The 17,019-nt window shown below is 42.5% G+C and overlaps 1 protein-coding gene across 3 annotated transcripts in view; it reads left to right on the top strand.

The window, feature by feature from the left end:
* KCNAB1 (potassium voltage-gated channel subfamily A regulatory beta subunit 1) overlaps positions 1-17,019 on the top strand; it is a 226,628-nt gene that overhangs the window by 199,912 nt on the left and 9,697 nt on the right. For all 3 annotated transcript variants that reach the window (XM_075068437.1, XM_075068438.1, XM_075068439.1), the window contains exons 9-11: positions 9,862-9,947; positions 13,087-13,207; positions 14,095-14,189. In XM_075068437.1, coding sequence (XP_074924538.1) covers positions 9,862-9,947; positions 13,087-13,207; positions 14,095-14,189 — 302 coding nt within the window. The remainder of the gene's footprint in view (positions 1-9,861; positions 9,948-13,086; positions 13,208-14,094; positions 14,190-17,019) is intronic.

Raw genomic sequence — 17,019 nt, 5'->3', positions numbered from 1 at the left:
TCATGTGCAGATATTCTTGGCTCCGATCCACACCTCTGCCAACAGAGGTTCAACAGTCCATCCAGGGCCTTCCATCTGAAGGTACTTCACTCTTCTCTGAACAAATGGATGCGAAGCTTCAAAGCCTGAAGGATTCCAGAGCCACCATCAAGTCCCTGGGTTTCTCTATTTGGTGTCTTCAATGAAACACATCAGGCTTCATCAACCGGTCCACTTCTCAGCTCCACGACTGTGTTAGGACTTGTTTAAGAAGCAAAAAGGAGCTATAAACCCAGACAACTGCTCCCACCTGCTTCAGCTACTGGGCCCTCAAAGATACTTGGGAAGCTTCAAGCAGAACTTTTGATGGAGTGCCTGAGGGCATTATACCAGTTCCTGCACTGGATCCTTCCCCCCTTTTGTTTTCAGACCTTTTCTCCTGCTTCAGCGCAACATGGTCCCTCATCACCTCAGACCGCTAGGTACTGAGTACAGTGGAGGAAGATTACACTCTCCAGTTTATTTCCATCCCTCCCTCCCATCCCTCTTCCCTGTCCCTCTTCGGGGACTCTTCTCATGAGCCACTTTTAGACCAGGAGGCACAAGCCCTCTTCCAGGTAGGGGCCATGGAAGAGGTACCTCAGAGCTTGAAATGGAAAGGGTTTTACTCCCTTTATTTCCTAATCCTGAAAGCCAAGCAGGGGTCTCAGACCCATCTTAGACCTGTGTTTCCTTAACAGTTATCTCAAGAAACTGAAGTTCCACATGGTCTCCCTAGCCTCTGTTATTCCCTTCCTGGATCCAGGTGACCAGTATGTCACCCTCGACTTAAAAGATGCCTATTTTCATATCTCCATATTTTGGGGCCACAGAAGATTTCTCAGTTTTGGCATGTTTACCAGTTCACCATCCTCCCCTTTGGCCTGTCGGCAGCCCCTCAGGTATTCATGAAATGCATGGCAATGATGGCAGCCTTCCTCAGAAGTTGAGGAGTGCAAGTGTTCCCTACCTCGACGACTGGATGATCAAGACCCAGGTGAGGGCCAGCCTTCACCTGGTTTAAGCTACTTTCCAAGCACTGGACCTGCTGATAAACAAGCAGAAGTCAGCACTCATCCCCATTCAGAGGATAGAGTTCACTGTTGCAGTGTTTGATTCCACCTGGGCCAGAGCCTTCCTCCGAGAAGCTTGCTTCTAGATAATGTCATCTCTGATATCGCAGATCAAGGCCCACCCCATCACAACAAGCCATTTCTGCCTCAGACTCTTGGCTCATATGGCCTCGTGCACATAGGTGATACAGCATGCGAGACTGCACCTCAGACCCTTTCAAGTGTGTCTGGCCTCGGCGGTCTCACCAAACTTTCATCATTTGGACTTCATGGTTATAGCTTCCCCCCAGGTCCTTGCCTCCCTAGATTGGTTTAAGATAATCTAATTCAATTTACCTGTGACTGAGAACAGGTTTGAACCTTTGGAGAGCTCCAGAGTTTCTCATTGACTCATGCAAATTAAAGAAGAAAAAACCTCTGAGTCATCTAGTCCACCCTCTGCCAAAGCTGGATTGCTCCCAAAAGTTCTAAGGTGTATCAAATCACTTTAAATTCTTATGTTAGGCATTGGATAGCTGAGTCTTAAATTTTTATCAGAAGACTAATTCATTTACATTCAGAAAATCAATTGGTGCAGATGATTGTAGTCTCCAAGGAGATAGACAAAACTCTGCTAATCTAAAAAGCTGAGACTCATGGTTACTATTATTAAAAAGTCATTTTTTCTGTACCCTAACCAGTGGCTCTCAACCTTTTCAGATGACTGTACCCCTTTTGGGAGTCAGATCTGTCTTGCCTACCCCCAAGTGTCACCTCACTTAAAAACTACTTGCTTACAAAATCAGACGTAAAAATACCGAAGTGTCACAGCACACTATTAATGAAAAATTGCTGATTTTCTCATTTTTACCATATAATTATAAAATAAATCAATTGGAATATAAATATTGTACTTACATTTCAGTGTATAATATATAGAGCAGTATCAACAAGTCGTCTGTATAAAATTTTAGTTTGTACTGCCTTGGCTAGTGCTTTTTATGTAGCCTGTTGTAAAACTAGGCAAATCTATAGATGAGTTGATGTACCCTGTGGAAAATCTCTGTGTACCCCAGTTGAGAACCGCTGCCCTAAGCAAACACTAGAACATTTTTATAATGAAAGTAATTCTATATCAGGTGCAGTATTTAACCCACATTTATTTATGAAAGGCTCAAATTAGTTCACTTAAGAACTAATCCCCTTGTTTCACTTCCTCTCAACTCCCAATATTGTCGTTGTTCCATTTCCCACATCTCTTGGTGACTCTCCAAAGTGCCAGGTCCTCTTTTACTTTTCCCTACAAACTTCTAACAACTTCCCTCCCTCCCTCCTCCTCTCTCCTTCTCTCTCTCTCACTCCCACTAAAAAGCATGAAGTGCCATGTGAATTACGGCTACTGAGTTTGCTAGTGCAGACAGCGTCCAGTAGGCTCTTCATTTCAGTGAGTCATCTGTACAAATGCAGAGCCAACTATGTTCATTTTGGCAGCCTCTCTGATTGGCTTTGGGTTCCCAGTTAAAATCTCGGGAGTTTTGTAATGGCAAGTACTCTGTGGCAGAATAAAAAAAAAAAAGTATAATCTTTTACAAGAACCTAGAAATCGCTATCCAATTTCACAGAAATATCTAAATAACTAGAGACAGGCCCTGGCCAAAACCCCAAGTCAAGATCTGGATCTGAATTTGCAGCTCAGAATTGTCTATCTAGTGGTCTGATGTTGCACACTGAATGTGAACACTCCAAAATTTAGTAAAGTTCAGTATGAGTCCAGAACTCTTTGTCAGAGAGATTTTTTTCTCTATTTTGTAAAATGATTTTCCTTTTTTAAAATGATTATTATAATAATTTCTTTTGAAAAAGAAACAATTCCTTGATGATAAAAACAAGTATTGAGGCTTCTGGATGGGTATATTGCATTCTTGAAGCTCCAAGTATCTTTAACCAGGTTTGGTTTATTATCTTGTAATTCTAGAGTATGTAATTTTAAGCAAGATGCCTTTTGGGAAACCAGCACTTCAGTTATGGATGTTCTAACATGGGGATTTAACAGTTCACAGTTTTAAGCAGCAATAACCAATCTAAAGAATGCACCTGCTCTTTACACTGAAAATAATGACTAACAACCTACAGAAGCCAATTTTGGAATCTTCATTTCATTTCTTATTTTTTTAAAATAAAATATTTCTGGATTTCCATGGAGGTAGCTCATCCTCTGTGGCAGAACCTGTGGGAGGTGCCCTGAAAGAAGCACTCCCTCCAAGGATGCCTTTGCAGAGTGCATTCTCTGTCATTCCATTGAAGGGGGCCAGGAGAGTGAGGTTTAGGCTGCAGGGCCAGTCCATAGCGCATGAGGATTTGCAGGAGGCTTGGGCCATCTATGTGGAAGTGCTTTGCCTCTGCACTAGTTCTGCCTCCTTGAAGCCCCCACCTCCATTGGAGCCAGGCTACCAGGCATTTCAACATCTGTGGCTGCCTCCATGAAAGGGGTGCTCTCCTGAAAAGGTGATAGAATGCAATCTGCAGGTGTATTATTTTTACTGCTCAAGATTCATGGAGCTGAGGTGGGCACAGTGTACATCTGCCCTGCCAATGGCCAATCACTTCTCTCCCCTGCCAGTCTAGTCTTCACCCTTCAGCCCTGTGTGGATCTGAGACCCATGGAGAGGGTTGGTTCCACAGAAGTAGCTGAGCCCTGCTTCCTCACTTGAGTGAGATGATCAGTGTGTGGAATATGTCCTCCCTGTTCAGACAGAAGGAGGACGGATCTAAGCCTTGGGAAGAAAATTATAATGGGGATCACTCCTCCTCTTTCATGTCTCAGAGAGACAGGCAGGGGGGAGAACATTCCCTGTGATTGATTAATAAGACACGAAAGAATACTACATGGTTTTTATACTTATTATACCCTTCATGTCATGGGATTTTTAAACACAGTTTTTGTAGCAGTGGTTATAGAAAGGGGAGCTTTTAAGAATTTTTTCTAGCTAAAAATAAATCACTTTTGTTCAGGGTTATCAAGTGGAAAGTTATGTTATGTTGCTGCTAGTCTGTGGCCATCGTCTGTGGCTTTGGTATGAGTTATTGCTCTCTCCTGGGCAAGGAAAGGCTTCACAGAATCGGAATTAACTTTGAATTTGGATCAGATGTGACAGCCCACCTGTACCAGAGTGTCACTTATAAGAGCTGTTATTAGATGTAGAAGAATCAAAAGACACACACTTGGAATTTCTTAACAGTATGTTTGTTGTTCAGCAGAGAGAGAGAGATTACCAGAGTGTAAGATCAAAACAGCAACAACCACCTTAGCAGCCCGCACTCTTCTCTGCAGCTGAGAATGCACCTTAATAAGAATACAGGTGCAAGCAGATGAATATTCACTGTTGAAGCCTAGTCACCTCTAGTCAACTGGAAAATAGCAGCTCACATAAGTTCCAGATTAGCCCATGTCTATTCATTCTGAGGAGTAAGGCCCTGGCCCAACATTTGACAATGCACAAGGGGATTGCTTCACCTATAGAAAGCCCTACTGAAGTTAATGGGGATCTGCACACATTGTCAATGGTAGGATCAGGACTAATTCTTTAGGTGCTAGCTAGATTAAAATATTCTGCAGAGCACATGCTAACAATATTTTATTTCTAATACATCACAGGATTCACAGATTAATAACATGGATTCCAAAACTTATAGCAATTGCTTGTGTGCTGTGTACACAACAGCACTTATGTATAAAAGGGGAGGAAATGTTATGATTTGTGGTATAAATATCTGGGGCTTGTTTTCATACTCTAAGTAGTAGAATAAAGTAAATTATTGCAGTTAATTATGAAAAAAATATTTTTGTCTTCATTTCATCGCCTACCACACACAGCTATTATAAAATACTGGTCATCTTGGGCCAAATTTTGCATAATAAATAACAGTCATGTAATAAATTAATAACAAAAACAATAAGTACTTCCATTCGACCTTTCATCTGAGATGTCACAGCAGTTCATAAATATTCCTAACATCTGTGCTAACAGAGACACAGGCACCAGGATTTGACCCATAGGAAATAATTTTAATCAACTTCAAAATTGTTACAGGCTGGAAGGGATTGTGTTACAGATTCTAAATAATCATTTATTTACAGTCAATCAACAACTTCCACCCCCAAACCTGATAGCCACTCTTTCTGTAAGATTCTGACATATTTATGTTCCCCTGTGCAGGCAGCCAGCTAGCTAACAGTGGGAGCAAAAGACCTATTCCCTATTCACAAACCTCTTCCCAGAACTATTCAAACATCACTAAGGGTGCATTTGTTAGACAAGATATATACTTTGCCATGCTGGCTTGTGTTCTAGTTTTTAAAGGCAAAAGGAATAAAAATCATCATTCACCAAAGAGGGTAGGGGGCAAAGGTTAGAAAATGTTATATTCAAACTTCCAAGAAGATATTACTGCAATAAAGAATAAACAAAGCCATCATTAAAAAGTAGGTACTCTTTGAATGACTGTTTATCATGTAACCCACTGTTTGAACATACTCAGAATTTTTTCACCATTCAGTGCCACGTGAGTTACCTGTTCATCATGCTCTTTATTGGATCAGAGTATGCTCACAAATTTAATTAGGCTTTTAAAGTGGGTGAAGTAGTGTGGCTGTGTCCAAATGAAAAAAAAAATGACTGCAGGATCTTCTGCATCCTTCCCTTCTAAGGGGGAAAAAAAGAGTCTAATCAAAATAAAATGTAACATGCTACCAATGAAAAAACAAGCTGCATATAAAATATATAGAAACAGAAGCATGGCAAGACGGATAATTTCTAGTTTGGTGAGATTTCTTCTAGGAGTATAGATGGAGACTTTATGTTTATCTGCTTCTCACTACCTGCAGAAGAAATCTCATAAAAACTCCAAGATTTTCAGAATAATCCACCCTCTGCCAGGCTTCTTTGCTTGATCCCTTTACAAAGAGGGTGAGAATGCTTTTGATATAAAAGGATATATGTCTTCAGGAACTAATACTCTAGACAGTTTTATATGCAGCTACAAATGTAGTGTAGAATTTAATAAGATGCCACACACCAGGCTTTCTCAATCCATCTAAATGATCAATAGCTATGATTCCATAATAACTTGACTGCAATTTAATAGGTCAAAAATCCATCACATAGATTTAAACTCCAATCAGTTTCTTGCAACTTTGTTCCTTGAAAAAGACAGCTCCTGCTGGTTGCAAGACACCCTGTGCTTTACTGATAATATGCTACTAAATATTAGGGATAGTTTCTTATGCTTTTCAGACTTCATCTGACTTATTTTTGTCAGGTGTCGTTTAAATGATATGCTATCAGAGTGGGTAAAAAATCAATCATTAGGATAATTTTATTCCACATAATGGGTTTATTTCTTTTTTAATATTGAGATGATGTTGGCTGAATTGGGTTTCTGGAAGGAAGTTTAATGCAGCATTAAGTTTATAGATAACCAAGGAAAGGGTTAATTACTGGGTCCTGTGCTACAGAGGATTAAGATCTAATAGGAAGATTAAAGTTGTCAGACATCCTGCAGGATACTGTGCAGTGTGAGTTTCTTGATATTTGGTGTGTTTTTAAAGCCCCAGGTCCTGGAGTCATGTGAATACATAAATATCTCAGTTCAAACTAAGCCCTAAGTGAGAACAAAGTGGTGTGTAGGCTGTGTGAGGGTCCTCTGTGCAGTGGTGAATTTCACCCTCAGGGAGCAATCATGGTACCTGTCGGCTATATGCTCAACTGTTCATTTTTACACACACACAGTTCTGAATATATGGGCTCAAGGACTAAATTTGCCTTTGTTTGTTGCTAAATTAACAATAGTGATTCTGAATGAATGATATATTCCATCCAGAAAGGCCGTTGTGCCCAAGCTCAGCAATAGACATAGCATTATTAAACGTGGCCAGGATAGTGATTTTACCATGATGATTAATCATGAAAATAACCAACCTCTTGTGGGCCTGCACTGGGACAGAGCAAGAATGGAGACAGGACAAATTTGGTTTCCCATGAGCCCAAGTCAGCTGGCATGAGCATGGGTGTTTAATTGCATTGTAGCCATACCTCATGACACTGGGAAACCCAGTCATCAATACATGTGGTGTTCACTGATTCAGTGTCCGGAGACTTTTCTGTGCAACCAGGAAGGCCAGAAATTTAACTTTTTTTCTTTTAGTGAAAGCTGTGATTCCCACACCATCGCTTGACTCCAGGAGCTGATGCTTTAAAAAAACCAAAACACTGAATAGTCAGTAGAAGGCCTAAACACTACTTAAGTCCTACTTAATTCTTTAAGTGATCCACAGGCCTTGTGCTGGCCTTCTGAACTGGGGTGAATTTCACCCTGATTGAATATATTGCCCCACCCCAGTTAATCTTTTGGCTCCCCAATCCTATGGAAATTAATTATACTGTACAAGTACATGGGTAGTTATAAACTGTAGAGACCAGAGTCTCAGCTAGTGTAAATTGGCATAGCTCCATTAAATCGCTGGAGCTACACAGATGATTTACACCAGCAAGGATCTCGCTCTAGGCTTCTAGAAATGTTAATGTTGCACACCCCAGCTTTCTCCATCTTATCTCCATTTCTTTCCCTTTATTAGAATGAAAATCAGCAGTCACCTTCATTTTAAGGTCAATGCAACTTAACAACTGCAAACTAAACTAGGTTGTGGTATATGCATACATAACTCTACATATCATAGAAAAAACATCGAGTCCCCTAACATACCAAACACAAAAATTGGAACCACAAGATTCATGCTAAACATCAACACTTGCTAAATTTTGCTTATGCATCCTATTACATAACTCTATTCCTGCTCATTGTCCAGATTATTGGGACAGGGAATTCGTTCATTTCTAATGTACCTAGCATGCTTTGGGCATCCTAAAATTAATAGGCCAAGATTTTAGAAAACCAGTTGTGTCTCAGAGTATGTCTACACTGCAAAACAGTTGTGTTCTTAACTCAGATCAGTTACCCACCACAAGTTAGCTAAGGGTAAAATAGCAGTGAAACCATGACAGCTCTGCTTTTAACTCACGTTAGGAGCTCGAATTCAAGCCTATAGGGCATCCTGAAGTTGAAATCAAGCTGCTAATCTAAGTTAAAAGCCAGTTGCCATGTCTTCATTGCTATTGTAACCCAAGTTAGCTAATGCTGGTTAGCTACTCTGAGTTAAGAACACACCTTTGTTTGGACATACTCTAAGTTTAGGCATCCCTAAATAAGTGACCTTATTTTTTTAAAAAAAAGTGCTGAACACGCCACAGTTTCCATTGGTGAGACCCAGATATTTTGCTCCTTTTTCAACCAGTGAAGTGAAATCCATTCGGGAACTTGTGGAGATCCACTTCTGGGTCACACCCCTGGTTGAGACATTCTGATCTAATGGATTGAGCAAGGAACTCAGGAGTCAGGATATCCAAGTTCCGTTCCTGGGGCTATCGCTGACTCTCTTCAAGACTATGGACAAGTTAGTTAAACTTTCTGCACCTCAGCTACTCCATCAGTAAATGAGAGAAAAATGCCTACCTAGATTTGGAAAGGTCTTTGAAGTCTATGGAAGACAAAGTACTATAAAAGTGCTAAATTATGTTATTAATGATAAAAATATCACCTCTTCCATAGTTGCACATAGAATGATAAAGATTGTAGAATTCGGGGTGGGGGGAGGAGAAGAGAAGGCATAATCTGATACTTTGATACACCGTGAGGTGTAAATGGACAAAGAAAAAACAGATGTATTGATATAACCAACAATCTGATTAGCCAGCTTTATATTTCATCACTGGCATCTTAACAATCTTAGTAAAAAGCAAGATGACAGAGTGTACTCTTGTGTTTTGTAAAATTAAATTTAAAAAAAATCTTTTGAATTTAAGTTTTTAGCAGAGGTTTTTAGTCATTACATTTCCAAAACCTCTTCTACAATGCTGCCCTCTTGTGTTCTTAAATTTTAGAAAAATAATGTCATGAATAAGCATGAGCATACTTTGTTTAACCCACCATGGTAATTCTCCTAAAATTTCCATATACTATGCAACTTCATCCACAAACAGGAAAAGAGATGCAAAGAAGGGTGTTTGAAGATGGAATATATTATTGCATCAGCTACAAAGCTATTATTTTAGGGTTGGTTTTAGTTTCATGTTGATCATTGACCAAAACTGCTTAGCCCATTATGAACTATTAATAGCCACATATTTACTGTAAAGTTGGGTGGGCCCAGGGAAAATCCCTCCATCTGGACATCATCCAGCCTTGGGAGATTCACAACCTCAACCTGGATCTAGCTGCTAACTTGGCAGCTGCCACCTATTTCTATAGTAGCCTGAACCCAGGGCCTTATTTCTTATCTCATGCATATCTTCCATAACTGGAACTCCATGTCTTTAGTGATTACACCCAATTTACATTATTAAAAATGTATCCAAATCAAGTTCTAACACGCCAGTTCCAAACACCCAGAATTGCTGAGTTTGAAATCTGAAAACAAGCCTCGTAGTTTGGGCCTAACTCACCTGCAAAGTGGGGTGCATGTACTATGAAAGAAAACATTAATAATGGGCAATATTAATATCCTGTTTTAGGCTGGTATTTATTGAGTGATCTCTATATAATGTACTTGCACGTGTGTAAACCATCATGTGCTCGGTTATTTACAATTGTTTGTGAATATTGTAGTAATTTGGGTGGTAAATAAATGGATTAATATGAAATTTCATAGAGATCTCATCTTTTTCTTCTGATTCAGAAATTGTCCGAGCAATGACACATGTGATAAACCAGGGGATGGCAATGTACTGGGGAACCTCACGCTGGAGTGCTATGGAGATCATGGTAATGTAGCTTTTAAAAAAGTATCACCGGTTTCTGTTATGTCCTCTAGATCGCATTCAGGGCTGCAGAATTTGCCAAAATGCAAAGCAAAGGTTGAACAATAAGCACCTGTCTATGCTGGGAAAGTTTTTGAACTGGTTTTAAAATCCGTTCAGCTAAAGCAATTTTAAAACCAGTTACACTTGTGTAGACACACTTTTAGGTGGATTAAGGTGCCTGACCTGTTTTTACTGAACTGATTTCACAGTGGTTTGAGTATTGGCCTGCTAAACCCAGGGTTGTGAGTTCAATCCTTGAGGGGGATATTTAGGGATTTGGGGCAAAAATCTGTCTGGGGATTGGTCCTGCTTTGAGCAGGGGGCTGGACTAGATGACCTCCTGGGGTCCCTTCCTACCCTGATATTCTATGATTCTATGAACTCCTGTTGGAGTTCTCCAGACAGGCTCAGTAGTCCTGGATGTTCAATAAACTTCCCAAACAATAGTCCCTGTGAATGTGTCCCATCTGAGTGCCAGGGGATGACGTTGCACTGAATATGATTCCAATATTGGGGAGAGTTTCTCCATGGATAACTCAGTCAGCTGGTCACCATATTAAATAGATTTGTCAACATTACTGTCAATTCCAGAAATCTCAAGACCAGAAGCAGCTACTTTTCTAGTAAAAGACACTGTAATTGTTATCCCTTATTGTGATGAAAAAAGTTAGTAGACCTGTAGAATATGAGTCCTGACTGTTTTAAGTCCCACAGACACTGAAGCCAGTTTTTCAGTTTGGAGGAGTTCTTGCTTCATCAACCAGGGCCAAAAGACGAATGAGCCTGGCATCAGTCAGGAGCTCAATAGGAGCTCAATTATGTCTCAGTAAATTATAAAATCATTTGGCTTAAGTCTGAGCCTGAAGTTTACTGTGACTTTGGACTTGACTACATCAGAGATTTTTGCAGTGGTGTGGCTATCCCCAATGCACACCATATACATGCGCCGCACAGATGCAGCTCGGCCCTCAAATCAGGATAAGTCTCACTGGCACAAGCCCCACTTGACCCCAGTGCTGCGCGTCTACACTGGGCATTTGTATGGGTACAGCTATGCAAGTGCCCAAATGTAAGTCCTGAATGTAGAGGACCCCTTTGAATAAAAAAACAGTAAAAAGAATACATTCCACAGAGGGTTGGTTCTTTCAAACATACTCTAGGCATCCACTGCCTGTGCATTGGTGAAAGCACAACCCTGGTGACCTTGTCTAGGACAAGAAAAAGGCTTTGGGTTCTTTTAAAATATAATAGCTGCGACAGTCTCCCCAGGGAGCCAAGAATGGTAAGCTGCTGTGTTACCCTGCTTCCTCGGCAAGAGAGAGCCTTGCTGGAGCTTAAATGGAATGACAGTTCACTGCCACAGCAGTTTGTCTGCCTCACCAGCAAACTCCTCGAAACTCTGCGAGTCTCAGCCTTGCCCAAACCTTCACTGTGAACCCCCCTTCCCAAATTCTCCAGAGCATCTCTCTGCAGTATCTAGTCCCTATCACTGGACACTCGGTGAAATTACCAAGTCCGCTGCCTCCAAAGAAAGTGCACACACCAGCCTGTTAAGTTAGCTTTAATATACAGCACTGAGATGATTTTATGGTAAAACCAAAAATAAGTTTATAAATAAAGAGCAGAGATTTAAGCGACAGTAATTAAGGATAATAGAAACCTAAAATGGTTTAAAATAAAGAAATTATAATACACTTTCTAGTGTCTAACACTTAACAGGTTACAGTCCTGATCTCAGGCAATTTCTCACTTACTGTCAGTTCTCAGCACCTTCAACCCACATGGATGGGAATCCCTTAAGTGATGGCTTTTTGCTTCTCCTTATATTTCCCCAGAATCATTGTTTTGTCCCCAGAGTGAGGATGACCTTCTGGGATTCAGACTCTGGTCATCCTGTTTGTTCTTCAGCAAGCAGGGGCCTTCATCCCATTGGTGTGATCACTTAGATGCAAATGTATGTCCATTGTCTTTTGCTTGTAATCAAGCCATGCTGTTTCCTCCTTCCCCTGTTAGCTCCATCACTCTGTTTACCACAGATGCATATATTATCCACTGTTTTTGGCTTACGAACCTTGTCCTGGCAGACTGTCCAATATACATTCCTTTGTCTAGGACAGATCTGTCAACGAACTTTACTTGGATTGCTTGGTCTAAACATATTTTAGTAGCATATATCCAGCACACCTGCATAACTCTTGACATGCTAACTGTACATACATCATAAAAGAATATTAATCAACAGAAAGTCACCAGTTTTCATATGATACCTTAGGAGATACTCGTTGGATAAATATTATGACAACAGTGTGTTATGCGTAATGAGTTTGTCCGGCATGGTAACAGTTGTAGTGAGAGGCTCATGGTAAGAGTGGATAACCCATGTTAATTAACTGCTGTTTAAAAACTTCTTAGCTCCTAATGTAGACAAGTTGTAACACCTTTATAAACATCTTGGTTGGTTGTAGTCAACCGAAGGCTGCTGGGTATTGCAGCAGTAGAAAATGTAATGCACTTCTGGGATAGAGATCCATCAGGCTGAGTAATTTTGATTTCACCTTGTACAGAAACAGGAACAACTGTGTGAGGGTTTTCAGAGCTAAGTACCATGAAAGCAATGTGAGCATGTATGGTCAGCATGCCACCTATATTTCACTGCAGTGACATCATACCTTATACACGCCTACAGGTTAGTTTGAGTGTGACATGAGTAGAATCTACAGTTGCTGGGTATTTTTAATAATTAATTCTTAGAGTTACTATTAACCAGTAAGGGTTTGATCCAAGAACCTCTGAAGTTAATGAGTCTTTCCATTGACTATAATGCGAGTCCAAAATGCCCTGAGAATTTGTTGCTTTTTTTCTTTGTTTAAATATACAGAAAACAAAACATTAAAAAGCTATTTGAAAAGAAGCTTGGGAAACGTGAATATATATATATTGCATCTAACAAGAATTTGGGAATCTACTTTGCAGCAGATTCTTTATACCTAAAGAGGTCTGGGACATGCACTGATTTTATGGATGCTTAGTTGATTGATATGTTATATTACACAAGGATAGTCTCTGTTAATACTTCATTTTATTCTATTGATTTTGTACAGGAAGCCTATTCTGTAGCAAGACAGTTTAATATGATTCCACCAGTATGTGAACAGGCTGAATATCATCTTTTCCAGCGAGAGAAAGTGGAGGTTCAACTGCCAGAATTGTACCACAAAATAGGTAAAGTTTTGAGATTTGCCCTGTTCTCTCATTTCTTACTCCTGAGGAAATGATAAGCTAATGGCAAGGATACAGAATCCTTTCCTGTATGTCCCTGTTAAATAGAAGTGTGGCAGAAAACAAACATCTGCCTAGCAATCCAAAGAGAGAGACTGTCTCAGCATAGCTCTAAAAGTAGATACCTGTTACTTTGAGATGCTAATTTCTAAAGCCCAAATGGTACTCCAGATCTATGCAGAAAGGGGAGCCACCCTACACTAATCTCATCTCTCCTGTGCCGAAGGGAATGCATCTGCCTCCACAGCACAATCTGCCTCTTCAGTGGCTCCAGGCCGCTCTATGGAGTCTGTGGTCAGGGATGGGGTGGAGACAAAGTGGGCTGGAAGAGGAGCAGATTGGCCAGGGTGCATTTTATCCGCCCCTCTGCTCCTGTGGAGAATGCACCAGCAGGACTATCTTTTCTGCAGCTTCACTCCCTGAGGAGCTGTCAGATGCAGTGCAGAGAAAGGAGTAGGATAGCATAACAAAGAGAGGTAGGGGGCTTCCCTGCCCATCAGCAAGACACAGGTGCCATCTAAGACAAAGGACAGGTTTGGGATACCTCAGTAAACTGGGAAGAGAGGAGCCAGCATGAGGTAAGCAGCTGCCACAAATAGGACTGTGGCAGTTGTTCTAAGAGGGATCGCACATCCTTTCTAAAAATATGAAATAACCTTGTCCAGGTTAGTCCAGGAAGAGACTGTTGTTACCATTACACTGGCTGAACATCGCTAACAACTATCACAGGAATAAGCAGTAAACTTGGTCTTTCTGTTTGCAGTTAGTCACATTTATGATGTACCAATATGTTGCCAATTCACTAATTTCCTTTTCCGGTTACTTTGTAGGGGTTGGAGCAATGACATGGTCTCCACTTGCCTGCGGGATCATCTCCGGGAAATATGGAAATGGAGTTCCTGAGAGCTCCAGGGCTTCACTGAAGGTATTTCTCCTGTGCTCAAGAGAAGTGGGTGTATTGCCTTTGTGAAGGCTTGAAAGGAAAGATAAACTGACTCATAATAAATCTGCCCCTATACCCAGCTCTGTTGATGAATCAGCTCAGTTTCTTTGGCAACCATAGTCCAGCAGGAGTGAAAATCTGTGTTATAAGAAATTCTCAGTTTCACTGCCACAGTTTAATCCACTATTGTGATCCTGTTGATTAGCTTTATGTGGGTATTCTGGGCCAGATCCTTGCTGGTGTGAATTGATGTACTGAAGTCAGAGCTAGATCATTTTACATCAACTAAGGATTGATTTGGCCTTTATTTTTTTTCATTCTGATAACAGGGTTTTCCAGCCTCTGAGAGCGGAGCCTAAGAAAACCATCTTGGATATAAAATATAGGAGAGCCCAATTCTGGCAATGCCTGCGCCTTACCCGGTCACTCTCCTGTTTGAAGGAATTTGATTATGCAGGCTATGAAATTAGAAATGTAAAAGACCCACCAGGTTTCATAGTCCATCCCCTCTGCTAGAGGAGGAAAGCAGCCTGTTAGGCTGTCTGGAGTGGCTCATGACCTACCTCAGGGCAGACTGTCAGAAAACAGGCAGATACCCCACACTGGTGGTGTGTTCCATAATTAGATTTCACCAAGCCAGTGACAAATGGGAATTCCTGGATCACAATACCAGTCTTACCATGGAGTCACAGGCAGTTCCCTTAGACTCTCCAGTTTATCTTGCCGCCCAAACTGGACTTTGTGATAAAATGGTTACTTTCACCAAAAATCACATCACATTTAGGTTGGTTCCAATTCCAAGTGACTAGTCATTTACTCCAGATCAATTGGTAACCTGCTTCTTACACCAAACTTGCCGCTGGTAGCCAATTTTATAGGAAACTAACTAAAGTTTTATTAGCCAAGAAAAGGAAATGAGAGTTATTGAGAGGTTAAAATAGGTAAAATATATGGACAAGTCACAGTTTGTCATTCAAAATGGTGGCAGTGATGTTATAAATTGCCAGTTTCACAAAAGTCTTTTCAGGGTACCCAGATTATCTCTGGGGATCTCTGCTTTGCATCTGGTGCTCTTCCCTGTAAGAGTCCAAGCAGTCCAGAGATTCAGGATCTTTCCTTGAATCCACACTTCTTCTTCGAGTGCTTGCTCATATCCATTCCAGTAGGTGTACGCGCCGCGCGTGCACGTTCGTCGGAAACTTTTACCCTAGCAACTCAAGCGGGCCGGCAGGTCGCCCCGTAGAGTGGCGCCGCTATTTGGATAATTTGTAACAGCGCGCGGTGATATATACCCCTGCCGGCCCGCCGCGCCTCAGTTCCTTCTTACCGCCGTGATCGGTCGTTGGAAACATGTGGACGCGTGCGCATAGCTGACTTCCGCTATCCCTAGCTTTCTTCTTGTCAATTGTTCCTTGTTTAGTTAGTGTTACGTCATAAGTATTTACTTCAGCCATACCGTAGTCTCGCTATACGTTATGTGACTCCCTCAGACTTATGGCCTCACCTGATAATAATTTGACATCTAGCATTTTGAAAGAGATTATTATGAGAATAATTTTAGAACATACATAGTCAAACTCTACTTGACTCAGCGTGCTAGAGGCTCTGCCCCGGTTTGCGCTCTAGTGCCCTTATGGCTCCATTGAACAGATCCCCAGCGCGGCCCAATGATCTCTCTATTAGGCTTGAGTACATACCCAGAACGTTGTGAGAAACGGTTTTGGCCACATTCACCTGAAGCGTGTCATGACGTGTAGTATATAGAAGGTATGTTGCGAACCTTCCTTAGAAGTCTCTCCCAGTGATCCCCACTACGCCACGTGGGATGGAAAGCGGTGCTGTGAGAACTGGTTCATTTAGTTTTCACGGGATCACGAGCATTGTTCAGTATACACGTGGCGCTGCATTATAGTGTGATTCTTTTTTACACACCGTATTTTATCACCGGATGTCTCTCTCTACACGAATCAGAAATAAAGGGGAGCTGAGACCATGCGCTCCAGGAGCGCGCTCCTTATGAAGCGGCACCTTCACCCCGGCCTCCTGGCACGATCGCGCTCCGGCACCGGATCGCTTTTTTCCCATGGGCACCGCGAAGACGCACCGGCACGGACCTTCTCCGCACCGGCTGCCCGCGAAGAGGCCTCTACTTCCTCAACCCCGGCTAAGCCGGGCCGCCGTGAATGGAGCACCCACGTGCGGCGCCCGGCCCGTGCGGCTGTCAAGGGGTTTCGTTGGCTCCGGGCCCTGCGGTCCGTCGAGTCCGAATCCTCCGCAGGCCCACCCACCAAGATTGCTGGGGTAGGAGCTGGTACCTCCGTCCACGCCGATGACGTTTCCGTGCGGCGACGGGACCTGATTGCGTCGACCTGAGCTCTGGGCGGCCAACCCCGCGGCGCCGCCGGTGCGGGTTTGTGCTTCTAAGGGGCAGCCAACGCCCTATGAGGGCACCGCGCCCGGATTCCTCCGACCTGACGGCCGCCTCAAGGCCATGGCATCCGGTCGCCGATGCCCGGCACTGATCACGAGGAGGTCTCCCTCCGACGCCGGCGTCGCAGTCCCGCACCGCTCCTGCCTGCTGGCGCGCACCGTCGTTACTCGCATGGCAGCGTGGCATCAATCGCGCCGTATCTTTGGTTAGATATCGCGATCCGGCACGCTCGGGTCGCAGCTCGCCGCGTACCGGCACCGCAACTCCGGAGACCGCTCACGTGTGAACGCCAGGTCCTTCCCGGTTTCGACTAACCTCCTGCACCGGCCGGGTCGCAGGTCCCATGGTTCCCGGCCCCGGCACGTACGACTCCCGGCACCA

This window comes from Chelonoidis abingdonii, chromosome 8 (assembly GCF_003597395.2).
Source record: "Chelonoidis abingdonii isolate Lonesome George chromosome 8, CheloAbing_2.0, whole genome shotgun sequence".
In the NCBI taxonomy this organism is placed as follows: Eukaryota; Metazoa; Chordata; order Testudines; family Testudinidae; genus Chelonoidis; species Chelonoidis abingdonii.
This window is presented reverse-complemented; position numbering and strand designations above follow the sequence as displayed.